General features: G+C 42.0%; 1 protein-coding gene across 1 annotated transcript in view; it reads left to right on the forward strand.

Moving 5' to 3' along the window:
- Positions 1-15,073, forward strand: part of PAXBP1 (PAX3 and PAX7 binding protein 1) — a 49,648-nt gene that overhangs the window by 18,907 nt on the left and 15,668 nt on the right. Inside the window, exons 8-15 of the mRNA XM_074996859.1 lie at positions 1,020-1,143; positions 3,857-3,956; positions 4,476-4,591; positions 6,624-6,823; positions 10,435-10,579; positions 10,734-10,855; positions 11,684-11,760; positions 12,073-12,139. Of these exons, the coding sequence (XP_074852960.1) occupies positions 1,020-1,143; positions 3,857-3,956; positions 4,476-4,591; positions 6,624-6,823; positions 10,435-10,579; positions 10,734-10,855; positions 11,684-11,760; positions 12,073-12,139 (951 nt within the window). The remainder of the gene's footprint in view (positions 1-1,019; positions 1,144-3,856; positions 3,957-4,475; positions 4,592-6,623; positions 6,824-10,434; positions 10,580-10,733; positions 10,856-11,683; positions 11,761-12,072; positions 12,140-15,073) is intronic.

Below are 15,073 nucleotides of genomic sequence, written 5' to 3' on the forward strand. Positions count from 1 at the left end.
TGCCCTTGAGTAATCTTTTTCTCGATTGCAGCATCAGTTGGCATACACAGTAGTGTGTGGATGCTGTTTCAATGATAAAGTTCACTAGTGATAAAATTCACACTATCAGTCATTGGCATTGGTTGAATACTTTCTGTATGTGTTTTTGTTTCTGCACTGCTTATTGTCAGAAGCGTACTTTCTCAGTTAACTAATTCTGATTCAGCATCTAAGGTCTACTGTTGTAAAAGTGAGTTCTGCTATTTGTAAACATTAGCACAAAGCACTGTTTGAAAGTGCATGTGCTTAAGACAGTCCCACAGATACTTTTCTGGTATTTATATCCTATTTCTGCATCTCTTTAAATCAGCATTTAACTTAGGCTATGTCTAGACTAGAGGGATTTGTCGGCCGAAGTTCTTTTTGGAAGATAATTTCCGACAAAACTTTGTCGATAGGTCATGGCCAGACCACAGGGCAGATCGAAAGAGTAATCTGTTCTATTGACAGAGAGCGGCTGGACTGCCCCGGCTGCTCTATCAGCAAAACAGACAACAGGAAGCACAGCAGACAGGGTTGCCTGGTGTCCTGGAAGCCCTTTCTGTCGACAGAAGGTGCGCCGGATTGTCCAGACCAGCTTTTTGTTGACAGATCTGTGAACAGACATGTTCTTTGAGGCAAGAGGGGTACAGCTGTTGACAAAATGCTACGTCCTGTCGACAGAGTTCCCTTGGGAATCTGGATGTTTGACAGGGTTGTCAACAAATCCCTCTTGTCTAGACATAGCCTTACTGTTTAGGTTTTTCACGCTGCTACTGAGTCATGAAAACTACTTGTACAACTTTTGTATTATAACTGAAAGCCATTATTATGAACTGTCAAATGCATGTATTGGCTCCAGAGATACCAGCTGGAAAAAGAAAACAACTGATGTGTCTAAAAAGCACAACAGCCTACGTTGTGTCTTCGAATAGTATGGTACCCCAGACAATTAAGCACCCGAAGAGTTTGATATTACGTAGTGTGTTATATTTTTACAGGTGCCCCTGATTAATGAACTCGAGTCAGCAATGCATCAGCTGTACAAACAGCGAGCTTCCCGCCTTGTCCAAAGACGACAAGATGATATTAAAGATGAATCTTCGGAGTTTTCAAGCCATTCAAGTCAGTCCATCTTGAAGGTTTTTATTATTCATTAAACACCCTTGTTTACTTAGTATGGTTTAATTTAAAAATAAATACAGCAGAGCATTATTGGCTCAAAACTTATTTTTTTGTGATGAGTAGAAACAAATTCAGATTTCATCAGATCTTTTAAGTTTAAATACTTAATCATTCTAACTCTTGAGACTTCCTCTCTTCTGTCTGCTAGTTTTTATATTATTCCCCCCTCTTTCCTGCCATTGAGGATATTTGAGAGTAGTGATGTTTGGCATGAACCTTTCTCCTTATATCAGACTCTTTTGACTTACTTGAATTAATTTAGATACAAAATTCATGATACAGCTGTTGATTTCCAAACAGGATTTTTTAAATGTTGGTAATTTGAAGATTTTGAGAGAGCATATTTTGTCAACAATTTTTTTAAGTTTCACTGGTATAAATTTCAGGTACGTTAAAAAGAAAAAGCATTTCAAAATGAAGAAGATTGAAGGATGGTTACTTTATTTTTTAAGTTGTAACATTCAGATACTAATTTTGTAAATTATTTGTAGTAGTATGCACAACAGCTGCTTTTTGAGATCACTGCTCCAGAAATGGAGGGGAAAAAAATTAAATTTACTGGTATCTCCCTTCTCATAATCACCGTTACTTATGTAAAAATAAAATGAGTTATCTGTTTTTTGCAGAACTTATCTACCAGTTCCTTGGGAAAATTTTATATTATGTACTAATGACATGAAGTAAATTATTACTTGGGTGATTTTGAAAACTTCCTGAAATTGGTACACCTGTTTTCTGCTTTTAAGGAGATTTTCTATTTCAAAAGTGTTCATTGCCCTCAGCTTTTTTTAACATGTAGAAAACATGTCCTGTGAGTAATGAAAATTCAGCTTGGTGCCATCTTTCTGATACTGACACCCATACGTGTTACCCATCCATCTATTTTAAGAGCAGTCAAAATTAGATTTTGTACTTAATTACAAAGCAGCATTCTCATGCCCATTGCTGGTCTATGATGAAGTAATATTCTGCATATGCATACGACCTTATGAACTTTAAAGTCACCCAGGTGATGTGGGCGGTATACAAGCTCTGAAAGCTTACTTGAGCATGGGCCTTGTGTTGGTGGTCACATTTACCCTGGGTGCATTGCTTTGAGTTCTGTGATATGCCAAGTATGCTCTGAGAAAATTACTTAGGGAGCCAAGCATGGGGCATGTTGGATTATAATGAGTTTTTTGGGAGCGGGAGGTGTCTGAACTACCATCAGATGGATGGGATTTAAAGAGGAAGTCTTATCTGAAGCAAGGGAGCCCTGGGGACATATTTTAGAAAATAGATATACATAGATTTTCCCAACTCTTGAAATTGTTCTGTCCTGTCCTCAACACTTGTTACTGGTCTTGGTGCAAGTTTTTCAGTCAGAGATTCAAAAACACATCAACTCAACAATCTGTTCTCTCTACTTCTAAAACCAAAATGTTGGAATGGATTTGAACAGATTCCCCAAATGGGTACTTCACTCTCTTGTTATAATCTGTAATGCAATTTTGACAGATGTAATTTATCCGATTACAGCTACACCCATGCCCTAAAGCCCTCTTTTTCTGAGAGATTTTACCTAATCTTAAATAGAAACATCAAGCCAAATCATCATTAGGTGATGAATTTGGTATCCAGGTTTGGTAAGAATCTTTGTGTAGTTTGAGACTATTTTTGAAATCTTTTGATGTTTATATTCTAGTGAGTATATCTGGTATCAAGCAACACTTGTGAGTATTAATTTCACAAGTTGCATAAGATGAAGGCTTTACTGTGTTAATTCCAGTCCCTGGCTTATCAGTGGATTCACTAATTAGCTAAATTTGATTCTGCTCTTAATCAGAATGATCTGTCATTGAATTGCTGGCTTTTAAAAAGGGGGGAAAATTAGGCTTAGCTGGTTTTGATATGTATCTGAAACTCCAAAAAAAATTAGGGAACTTGATTTTGTTCCAGGGAACCAGACTAGATGAATATGAGTCTGAAATGTGGAATCTTTGCTACTGGGCTGCTTTTCTTTTCCGTCCCCCTCTTCTCTTTTCTTACTATTTTTTTGTAAATGTTTCATTTCAAATGCTATATTTATAGAAGCAGTAAAGTTTTTTTTTTCATTTTTGTTGTACCAAGCAGTTTAAATACTTGCAATTTTAGGCCACTGAAGTTGGGTCTGCACTTGCCACCAGCTTCGAAGGGGGCATGTTAATCAGGGCGAGGGGAGATTACTAAGTGCTGCGGTGAGGAGTGGAGGTACTTTGAAGAGCTGACGGCTACACACTTGCTGGCGCTTTGAAGTTGTCGTGGGGGAGAATTAACCTAATGAAGTGCTGCATATTCACCACAGCACTTCATTAGTAATCTCCTGTCGGCCTGATTACCACACCCCCTTCAAAGTAGGGGCAAGTTTAGACAAGCCCTGAGCGTTGATAACTAGTGAGCATCAGTATTGGAGGGCAAGATTGAAGTGTGATGGAAGGTAGGTTTGTATTAGAATAAATTTGGAGTATCATCAATATGAGATTCCAGCTTCCATCAATACTACTCTCTACCTCTGGTAGCTACAGGTGTGTGCATGCGCGCATGTGTGTTCAGCTGCTTCAAAATACAACTGGACAAAACACTGTTTCTTATTGTAGATGAAAATCTTTTAATTTCAGTCAATGTATTCTTGCAGATAAAGCACTCATGGCACCAAATCTTGATTCTTTTGGACGAGACCGAGCACTCTATCAAGAGCATGTAAAACGGCGGACTGCAGAAAGGGAGGCTAGAAGGTAGGATACTGAGATTTCCGAAGTGTTTTTATTGAGGTAGTTTCCATACAGTTCCCAGGAAATCCCTGCATGATGTGATACGTAAGAAAGTGCTGTACTCACCCTGCACAACTTAGAAACTATTTGATTTGTGTAGGAATGGAGAGAACATTTCAATTAAATGACAAGAATGTATATTTGATTAGTTCTGCTTCCAAAATAAACTCTCGATTCTTCCTAATCCCTCTGTTCAGGCACCTCATGCCTCAGCTCATGTGCTAGCCAAAGGACATCCTCAAAGAAATATTCAGTCTTAGTAACTGGAAGCAGTCAATTAGATGGTGCTTGCTAATGTTGTTGAACGCCTGAGCTGCTGCAGTACTTATTGGTTTTGCCTTTCCCCCAGCTCCCATGGTGAGGGGTGGAGAGGCTGTCTTTACTCTGGCTCCCCTGGAGCTAGGAGCAGGACCAGCTGGCTAAAACTGGTCATTTGTACAAAAATATTATGATTTATAGCGTAACTGTATTGCTGACTAACAGAACCCGTCGCAGGCAAGCAAGAGAACAAACTGGAAAGATGGCAGATCACTTTGAAGGCCTTTCTAGTGATGATGAAGAAACTTCAACAGATATTACTAACTTCAACATGGAACAAGGTTAGAAAAGTCACTTGCTTAAGTAACTGAACAGAGACATCCTTAAAAAAAAAAAAAAAATGTTTTTTTTTCTAGACTCAGAATGACAACAGAATCGCAACAGTGACTTGAGGGGTGGGGGTGTGTGTTATATAGCGCTTGAGGGGGACAATATCAGCTGTTAAAACTAAGTTTAATAGACCTATTTTAAATCACGTACAAACTCAATATACTTCTGTGGAGATACTCTACCTAAAATAGAGGAATTGCTTTCTCTTCCCTTCTTGCCAAACAAACTTGCATAGTTGAGCGTGGCAACATACCTTCTTCCTCAAGTCACCATGCAGTTTTAAACAAATTCAGAGCTCTATTTTCTTTGCAAGTCTGAGTAGTTTCAGTGTTATGAAACAAATGTAATAACAAAGAATAAGTTTTTAAGTTCATGTAGATTTTGGCAGTTCATTGTTGTACACTTGAATTCCACATCCAAGATAATTTTTAGAAGGTAGTTTGTGGCACACTGTTCTGTTAGAATTTTGAAGTTGCAAACTGTGGTGGATGAAGAATGTCTTGTCTGAAGTTTGGCATAAGTGTATTGACAATTTTCTTAGGGCTGTGTTGATTATAACCGTTTAAATTATTTTCCTTGCATACATGTAACTAAAGGGGATGGTTATGGCTATGCCACCTCTCCCTTTTGGAAGGGGCATGTACGTTACGGCCATTCAAAAAGGCAGATGATGCAGCTATATGACTATTCAGTGCTTCATATGCATAACCATCACCTGGCCCATTAAAAGTATTGATTTCAAACTAAAAATAGCCATGTAGCTGGGATTCGTTTGAAAAGGTGTCCCGATTTTGAAAGAACCCTTTTTCCCAAATGTTTTACGTGCCTGTAGCCATGGCTGTAGTGTTATGACTAAGCCCTGTTAGTCTATAACCCTAAAATTTCCATTATTTCAATTGGCTGTAGTTTCTCTAAAACTATCAGTACATAAGAGGAATCTGAGTTTTATAAATATAAACATCCACATTTTTTGCAGGTACACGTAAAAATTTGGTTAAAACCAATATTTACATCAACTGTCTTGTTAAAAACTTTGACTGAACTGCTATGTGTAACTTGGCTTCATTGTGTGCTTCTGAGAGATTTAAAAGCATATACTGTGCCTGCCTCTGTATTATTAGACTGTTGGTGTGTATTCATATCATACACACTATAGATTCATTTTGGATCGCAAAATGTACAAATGGTGTAGAAACACAACTGTGTTTGTAATTGCATTTAAAGATCTGAGACACTTTACATTCTTTATTTATCTAACACAGTTGTGGGAACACGGTGTAAAAGATACAGCTATTGGTGTTGCACTTTGTACTGAAGATCTACAGGAAGGGCACTTTGAAATTTTTTCCTTGATGCTGTAACTTTAAACATTGTTTACAACAAAGAGAACTAGAGCTGCAGGAAGAGGGAATGACTAAAAGCAAGAAAACATGATAGCATAAGAAGAGGGATGAGAGTGAGTGAAAGGAAAAAGCAGGAACTCAGACAGCTACTTAGCTAGTAAACTGCTATTAGTACAAAAAAAATTCTAGTTATAATGTTAGTTAAATGTGATATGTATAAACATTATCAGCAGTTCGGTATTCTCTAATATCCCAATGTCCAAATCCACACTTTCTGGAATACTTATTTGACTGGCTGGTGTTCAGGATACCCCATCACTTTTGGAACATGGCACATGATTTTTTTTTCATACTTATGTATTATTCTTACAGTCTCACTTCCAGCTGCTACTGAAATAAAACTGGTGGTTCTACAAAACCTTATTAGATCTTAATCTAAAACATTTTACATTGTAAAACTATATACCAAATAAACAGTGTATGGATGCTCTCTGTGTTGCAGTGTGTGGAAAGAACAGAGAAGCGAAAACTGTTTTTTGGTTTCATAAATTTCAAACCTGAGTGTTTTGTAATTTGATTGGGTAAACCACCTAATAATGGGAGCTCTTGTTACTTAATTCTCTAAACTTTTTTCCCCTAGATCGCATTTTGAAGGAGTCCAGCAAAATTTTTGAAGATGTACTAGAAAGTTTTTACTCAATTGACTGCATTAAATCACAGTTTGAAGCCTGGCGTTCCAAGTATTTCTCCTCTTACAAGGACGCTTATATTGGCCTCTGTTTACCAAAGCTCTTTAATCCTTTAATAAGACTTCAGCTCCTTACCTGGACTCCTTTGGAGGTAAGATACAGTTATTCAAATTAATTGAGTTGTTGTTCAGTAGAGTGTTGCTTTTTCAGAATGAAGGTGAACTACCTTCCTGATTTTTGAGTGTACCACTCTCAGGTGTCGAGCCTCAAGCTATCAGGATTTATAAGACTGTAAGCGCTTTAGAGCAGGGTCCAGGTTTTTGTTCCACACGTGTGTGTTCTTATCACCTCTTGCACAATGTGTACCTTTTCCATGGTTAGGGCTTCCAGGTGGTATGGTGATATAATTGATAAACTTCTTTTATGGAATCGTGTGATTCTTGCTCAGTCTGGGCTCCAGGGTGCTGTCCCCTGTGCTTACCACAGCAGAGCTGACTTAAGTTCAACTCCTGCAATTCTTTTTCCTTTGGGAGCATTGACAGTGGTACTGAGTAACCAAATAGGCTTCATAGAGTATTTATTTAGAACAAAAGCTCTTGAGAGAACCAATCTTAAAACAGTTTAAATTTGTTTGCTGTTGAGCGTACACCTTCAGAATAAAATGAGCTATTTTATTTTCCAGTTAAGCACATTGGTATTTTGAAACCATGCTAGATAGCTTTCCAGTTACGATTTATAGTGACGTAGCTATTCATTTCACTTTTGTTAGAATATATAAACAGAACTAATACCAGGAAGGGGAAAGGAGGTTATAAATATTGGGGTACACCTATTAACTGTCTATATAGAGAGGAATTACAAATATAATAGTGTGGTGATAGCAGGTTTAATCATTTATGTTCCATAATGTACAAAACAGGCATCTAAGAGATTAACATTGATATAAAATGTCTTCTTCAAATCAGGTTTTTGTAGTTAGTGTGGTATCACTAGCCTATTCCATATTAGAGTTTTATACAGAGGGGTAGCCAGTGATTTGTAGGCCATGAACATGAGAGAGCAAAATACTTTTCATTTAAGATTTTGACATCCATGGGATATTTAAGTGTTTTACAAATAAATATCTATCCTATGTACATCTTTTTGAACTAAGTGTATAGTATCATTCTATTAATAGGGAAATTTGGGGCAGAGTGACTTACCCTCAGTTGTGTCCAATCAGTTGCAAAAATGGGTAGGACCTGAGTGTTTTGTGCTTAACTAAGGTGTTTTGGACCAGATAGAGAGACAACTAGAAATCTGCATTGACTTCTGTATGATTTAGGCTACATCTACACTCGTTAAATTCAACCACAGATACACAGTTCTAGCTATGGTAATTACATAGCTAAAATCGACACATCTGCGCTCAGTTAACTTGGCTGTACTGGGGAAGGTCGAGGGGGAGTTTTGACTGCAACCCCAGAGAGGTTGATTTTGTGCTTCTGTACTAGATGTGCAACATTGAACCTTGGAAGATTGACCCTGAGCAGGTTGGTCTTCTGGGTTAATACGGACATAGGCTTAGGTATCGTTGTATAAGAACAAAGGAGACAGAAGCGACTGCAACAACTACCGTGGAATCTCCCTCCTAAGCGTCACTGGTAAACTGTTCGCTCGCGTCATCCTTGGCAGACTCCAGAAGATTGCCGAGAGGGCGCACCCCGAATCGCAGTGCGGATTCCGCGCAGAGAGGTCTACCGTTGATATGGTCTTCTCTCTAAGGCAGCTGCAGGAGAAGTGCAGGGAGCAGAGAAAGCCACTCTACATAGCCTTCATCGACTTGACCAAGGCTTTTGACTTGGTCAGCAGGGATGGTCTGTTCAAACTGCTCCGCAAGATAGGCTGTCCTCCACGGTTACTGAAGATGATCCATTCGTTCCACGAAAACATGAGAGGAACCATCCAATATGACGGCGCATTATCGGATGCTTTCAGAATCAGGAGCGGTGTCAAACAAGGATGCGTGCTTGCTCCGACATTGTTTAGGATCTTCGCACTCCTCCTGAAGCATGCCTTTGGATCTTCAACAGAGGGCATCTTGCTGCACACAAGATCCGATGGGAAACTATTTAACCTTGCAAGGCTGACAGCTAAGTCTAAGGTGCGAGAAGTCCTCATCAGAGACATGCTGTTCGCAGACGATGCTGCTGTAGTGTCTCACACAGAAGACCAGCTTCAAAAACTGCTGGATCGGTTCTCCAAAGCGTGCAAGGACTTTGGGCTTACCATCAGCGTAAAGAACACACACGTACTCGGTCAGGATGTTGCTGAATCCCCATCAATCAGCATTGACAACTATACGTTAGAGGTTGTCCACGAGTTTGTTTACCTAGGGTCCACCATCACTGACACCCTGTCGTTGGACACTGAGCTAAATAGGAGGATCGGAAAAGCGGCCACAACTCTGTCCAGACTCAGCAAGAGAGCGTGGAATAACAACAAGCTGTACACTCACACCAAAATGCAAGTCTACAGAGCCTGCATCCTCAGCACCCTCCTTTATGGCAGCGAGACTTGGACCCTGTATGCCCGCCAGGAAAAGAGGCTGAACGTCTTCCACTTGCGCTGCCTCAGACGCGTCCTTGGAATATCATGGAAGGACAGAGTGACCAACACTGCCGTCCTCAAGCAAGCTGGAATCCCAACCATGCACACCCTCCTCAGGCAGCGTCGACTCCGCTGGCTTGGCCACGTCCACAGGATGAACGATGGAAGGATTCCAAAAGACATCCTGTATGGTGAGCTAGCCTCTGGCAAAAGACCTCCCGGACGCCCCCAGTTGCGTTACAAAGATGTCTGCAAGAGAGACCTCAGAGAGGTAGACATCGAGCTGGACAACTGGGAAGATCTAGCAGACGACCGCAGCAGATGGAGGCAGGGGTTACACAAGGGCCTTCAGAAGGGCGAGATGAGGATCAGACAGCTAGCAGAGGAGAAGCGAGCGCACAGAAAGCACGATAAGGACTTGCCAGACACCCACTACATCTGCAAGAGATGCAGCAAGGACTGTCACTCTCGTGTGGGTCTTCATAGTCACAACAGACGCTGTAAATGAAGTCCTCAGTTGAAACTTTAAAGGGCGCGATCCATAGTCTATGCAGACTGAAGGATGCCTACTAAGGCTTAGGTACCTTTTGAAAATCCCATTAGATGCCTAAACACCTCTTAAAAATCTGGCTTTGTCTAATAGCTATTGTGCCCAATGCTTTTAGAATATACTTGAACCTCCGTGCTGCTGGTATACCTGATCCAGGAACACTCATGATACAGACCCAGGCAGGGGGAAGGAGAAAGCAGCTTTGCACACTGCCACAAGTGCATCCCACAGCTGCAGGAATGGCAGTGCAGTAATGTGATTCTCCTGAGGTTTTTCCCCACCGTTCCCATAGTAGTGGTGGGATGAGGAGAACCATGGAGCCACGTATGCCAAGTAAGTGCCCATTTCCCCCCTCACACACTCCCACCCTCCGTGGTCTGAAAAATTCCTAAATTTACCAGGTCCTGTTTCACAGGATTGCTGAATTAAAGGTTCACATGTATATAGCACACTTGTCACGTAATTCCAAAACTATTGTTTCTTTTAAAAAAAAACTTGGGCCTTTTCAGGTATATTGTGCTGATGTTTTAGAATGGTTAAATAAGTCATTCAGGCTCTCTTTAAAACTATTGGCCACATCTTTAAATATATGGCAATAACATCTGCCCTATTCATTTTAATAGGGCAAGTGTCAAGATTTTGAGACTATGTTGTGGTTTGAATCATTGCTATTTTATGGCTGTGAAGAACAGGAGCAAGAGAAGGATGATGCTGATATTTCTCTATTACCTACCATAGTAGAAAGAGTTGTTCTTCCGAAATTAACAGGTATAACTTAAAATATGCTATTTTGTAACTTTTACAAATATTCAACCATGATAAATAAAGGCAAAAACAACTCTTATGTGACTTAACTGTCCTTAATACTTACTTGTTGAGCACCTGTAAAGAGAACTATGTAGTAATTCTTAATTTTTAATAGTGCTTGCTGAAAGTATATGGGACCCCTTTTCTACAACACAGACATCTAGGATGGTAGCAGTTACACAGAAACTAGTAAATGGATATCCTTCAGTGGTAAATGCAGAAAACAAAAACACACAGGTAAATTTTTTTTTCTCATTCTTTTTTGGGAATCTGTTCTATAGAAATTCTGCGGCATAATAATAAACATATTATACAGAGAGGAAGGAGAAGCATCTTACAACTAATGGATATTCCAGTGCCCAATTCTGTAGTAGTAAAGATTCACTAGAGTAGCTGGTGAAGGTAAATCAAGAAGGGAGCTAAGTCATTTGAGTTGTGCATAATGTACAGTAAGACTTTTCATAGGGAAATAAAAAGGTACCAAACCTGTTTATGGGATTATAATTTCTCTTTAGGGTTCAGATGGAAACATCATTCTTTGTTTTCATAGGGTATAGTGTTGCTGGAACCTTCGTTAGATTGATGCCACATAAATTAATTTTGCATGTCTTATGAGACAAAGAACTTGCCTCTGACAACTTAGATACTTTGGGTATGTGCTTACAGTATAGTAGTTAATGGAGTATGAATGCAAACCTAGCAATAATAGGAGATAATTCCCCGCAGAATGGGTTGGTTGAGTGTGTAAGGCCTTACTCCTGCAAATTAAGAATTTTTTTAAGTGAAGCACAGGCGTAGTCATGTTGATTTAAATTCTCCTTTAACTGAAGTCCAGTATTTTGATATACTTGTTAATTGTAGCTATTCCCAATATTTTACTTCAGTAGGATTACTCAAACACTTGAAGTTAAGCATATATATATATTTTATATACAACATATATACTTCGCTGAATTGGGGTCTAAAACACTTTGCTTTTTTAATTTTTAAAGAGATCTTTAATTTAGCTAACAACCAAAGCAGAACTGCAAGTATTTTAAATATTTTCTTGTCATCGCTTTTCAGACATTTTTGAAGGCCCTGTTACTGAGAATGAGAAGAACACTAGATGATGATGTATTCATGCCATTGTACCCCAAAAAGTAAGTTGCTGTGAAATGTGTGAAGCAACCATAAATATCTTGATTGGCAGTACCAGTTCTCCCCTGTCTTACATATGGCAGCTGAGGTTTTTCATAGCTCTGGGATGATTGTTAGGTTTGAGTTATAGCAGTTTTTTTCCAAGTTTAATAACCCATACTGTATGAATGTAATGAGGTGAAAATGGTGACAAATTAGTTACAACTTAAGAATATTTACTGTAGCCTATACTTGATTTATGAAAATAAGTATAATCCATAAATGAAAATTTTGGGTTACTACTTATTTATTTAGCGAATTCTTTTATTTTTCAGCATTTTAGAAAACAAGAACTCTGGCCCTTATTTGTTTTTCCAGCGCCAGTTTTGGTCCTCAGTTAAGGTAAGCCAGTAAAGATATCTGATGAAGCTTTAAGCCAGGTACTTAATACAATAAAATATAGTTAAATATTTGAAAATTACTTAAAAAGTATATGGTGGATGGGAGGCTGTAGGAAAATTTAGAAAAAAAAAAAAATCTGTAGACTAATGAAACCATTATTCGTCTTCGAGTGGTCCCCGTGGGTGCTCCACATTAGGTGTCAGGCTCGCCCGGCGCCGCAGATTGGAATTCTTCCAGCAGTTTCTCCTGGATCACGCATGCGCTGGCGCGCGCCGCTCCCCACACACCCCCGGCCATGTGTGCGATCCGGTCCCCGCCAGTTCCTTCTCAACCGCCATCGGCTGCAGACGGAATCCGCTCAGGCTAAGGCCAGAGTCAGATAAGAGAGCTGTTTTTCGTGTAATTTGTTGTTTTTGTCACTAAAAAAAAAAAAGGAAAAGAAAACAAGGACAAAGAATATCAGCAAAAAAAAAAAAAAAAAAAGAGGAACGAAGGAGAGAGGAGTGGACAAGAAGGCAACTTAGGCTGCCCGCTGCCCCACAGGCCGGTGATCGCTATTTGGGGTGAAAAGGCACTGATTACGCGCTAACTACCCTATTAACAGTAAAGGACTCACCACGATGGTCTCCTCAGGTTTTAAAAAGTGTGAGTCATGCCGCGAGGCTATGCCGGCCTCCGATGGGCATAGTGAATGCATCCGCTGCTTGGGGGAATCACACGTTACCCAGAAGTGTTCTCACTGTGCTAAGCTCACAGCCAGGGCCAGGAAAGACAGAGAGATGAGGCTTAAAATGCTCTTGTTTGATAAGGCTCTCCAGCTGGAACCGCCGGAGAAGCTTCACCCAGAAGGGCCCTCTGGGTTGCATAAGAGGAAGGCAGCCTCTCTGACCCCCTCGGTGCAGAAAAGGAGGAAACTCTCCCCGGCTCGATCCTTGCCGGTGAGTTCAGTGAGCAGGACGAGCGGCACGCAGAGACCCCAGACGCGAGCTCAGGGAAGCGGCGGTGCAGCAGCGCACGTGGCAGAGGCTGAGCCTCCGATTACACAACAGCCGGCACGCAGGGCGTCAAGAGTGCCAGCGAGGCAAGCACCAGAATCGGCGGCACTGGCCCCCGCGGCACCAACGGCGCAGGGACACCAGGCACGGAGCCTACAGGCACCGGAGGAAACTACCTGCGCGGCACCGCAGCTGAGAGTGCCGAGCGCGGCGCTGACAGCGGGGCCGACATCCCTGGCACGGGAGGGGGCGGTGCCAGCCCCGCAGGGTAGGGGCAAGGCTAAAGCAAAGACCCGGCACCGCAGCCCATCTCCGGACAGGGCTGCGCTGCCTTTAGCACCAAGCCCTCCCCCCGTGATACACACACCGCACCGAAGGCCCACAACTCCACCGGCTTATCCAGAACCTCCCTCTCCGTTCCTCCAACCAATGTCACCATGGCTTGGGCCACCTTCACCATTTCTGGGAATGGATCCCCTGGAGTACTATCACAAGCCAGTTTCGCCTCTATCTGTGTTGTCGCGGAGGTCTCGCTCTCCCAGACATCGGGGGTACACTCTCCGTGCGTGGTCCAGGTCTCCATCCCTGGGCCCTTGCCCATGCTGCTATGGTCGTCCTCATCATGCTGAACACAGACACCGCAGACCTACATCCAGGGGCAGGTCCCCCCCTGCTGCTCAATACCCCAGTGTACACTCTCGATCTGGGGCGGAAACACAGTTGTCTCAAGGGGAGTTAGTTTTAGAACCCCGGGACTTTCCTTCACAATCCTCCAGGGAGCAAGTGTATCATTGACCACAGGAGCCTGAGAGTTTGAGGGAGGTTTACCCCAGTGGTTCCTCCTCATCCTCCCCAGATGGGGCCATGGTCCCCGGGGATGTCTCCCCCCCCGGATGACCTTAAACAATTTCAAGAACTATTCAAAAGAGTGGCTTTCACGCAAAATATTCAAATGGCAGAGGTGCAGGAGAAACATCACAAACTCCTGAAAAATTTGAGACCCCCGGCTTCATCCAAAATTGCTATTCCGCTGGACGAAGCCATTATGGAGTCAGCCACTACCATATGGGAGACTCCGGCCTCTATCCCGCCTACGAACAAGAGAGCGGATAAGAAGTATTTCATCCAGGCAAAGAGCATGGAGTTCCTTTTTGGTCACCCTCAACCAAATTCTTCGGTGGTCGAATCGTCCCAGCAGACGTCAAAGGCCTCTCAGTACAAATGGGGGGGATCGGACAAAGAGGCTAAGATGCTAGAGCTGTTTGGCAGGAAGGTATATTCCTCCTCTACCCTGCTATTGAGAGTGGCAGATTACGCGGCACACCTAGCAAACCACAACTTTGATAATTACTCCAGGCTTACTCCCCTCATGGATTCACTCCCGGAAGACAAGAAGCCAGTGTTAAAGGCGATTGTTCAAGAGGGCTATGCAGCATTGCGGACGGGAGTACAGATTGCCCTGGACGTGGCGGACACGGCGGCACGTTCAACAGCTACAGCAGTGGTCATGCGTAGAGGATCCTGGCTCCAGACGTCTGGTATCCCCAGAGACCTGCAAGCGAAGATCATGGATCTTCCCTTTGATACACAAAAGCTGTTTGCAGACTCCACCGACTCGGTCCTCCATTCCAGTAAGGACTCGAGAGCCACACTTAGAACCTTGGGCATTTATACTCCCGCATACAGGAAGAAAAAATTTTACCCTCAGCAAAGACGCTACGCTTATCAACCACAGCGTGCTCAATATCAACGAGGCTACGACCAGGGGTGCCATCAACAGCAGCAGCAGTACAGAACTCCAAGGTGACGTTCTCAACAAAGCCGTACGCCTTCGGGGCAGGCCCAAAGGCAACAAGTTTGACGGGTATGTTGGGGGCTGCACTATCTATACCATCGCTCAATGCCACTCTCATCTCATGTTCCATCATCGCCTCAGACC

This window comes from Carettochelys insculpta, chromosome 1 (assembly GCF_033958435.1).
Source record: "Carettochelys insculpta isolate YL-2023 chromosome 1, ASM3395843v1, whole genome shotgun sequence".
NCBI classification, from domain to species: Eukaryota; Metazoa; Chordata; order Testudines; family Carettochelyidae; genus Carettochelys; species Carettochelys insculpta.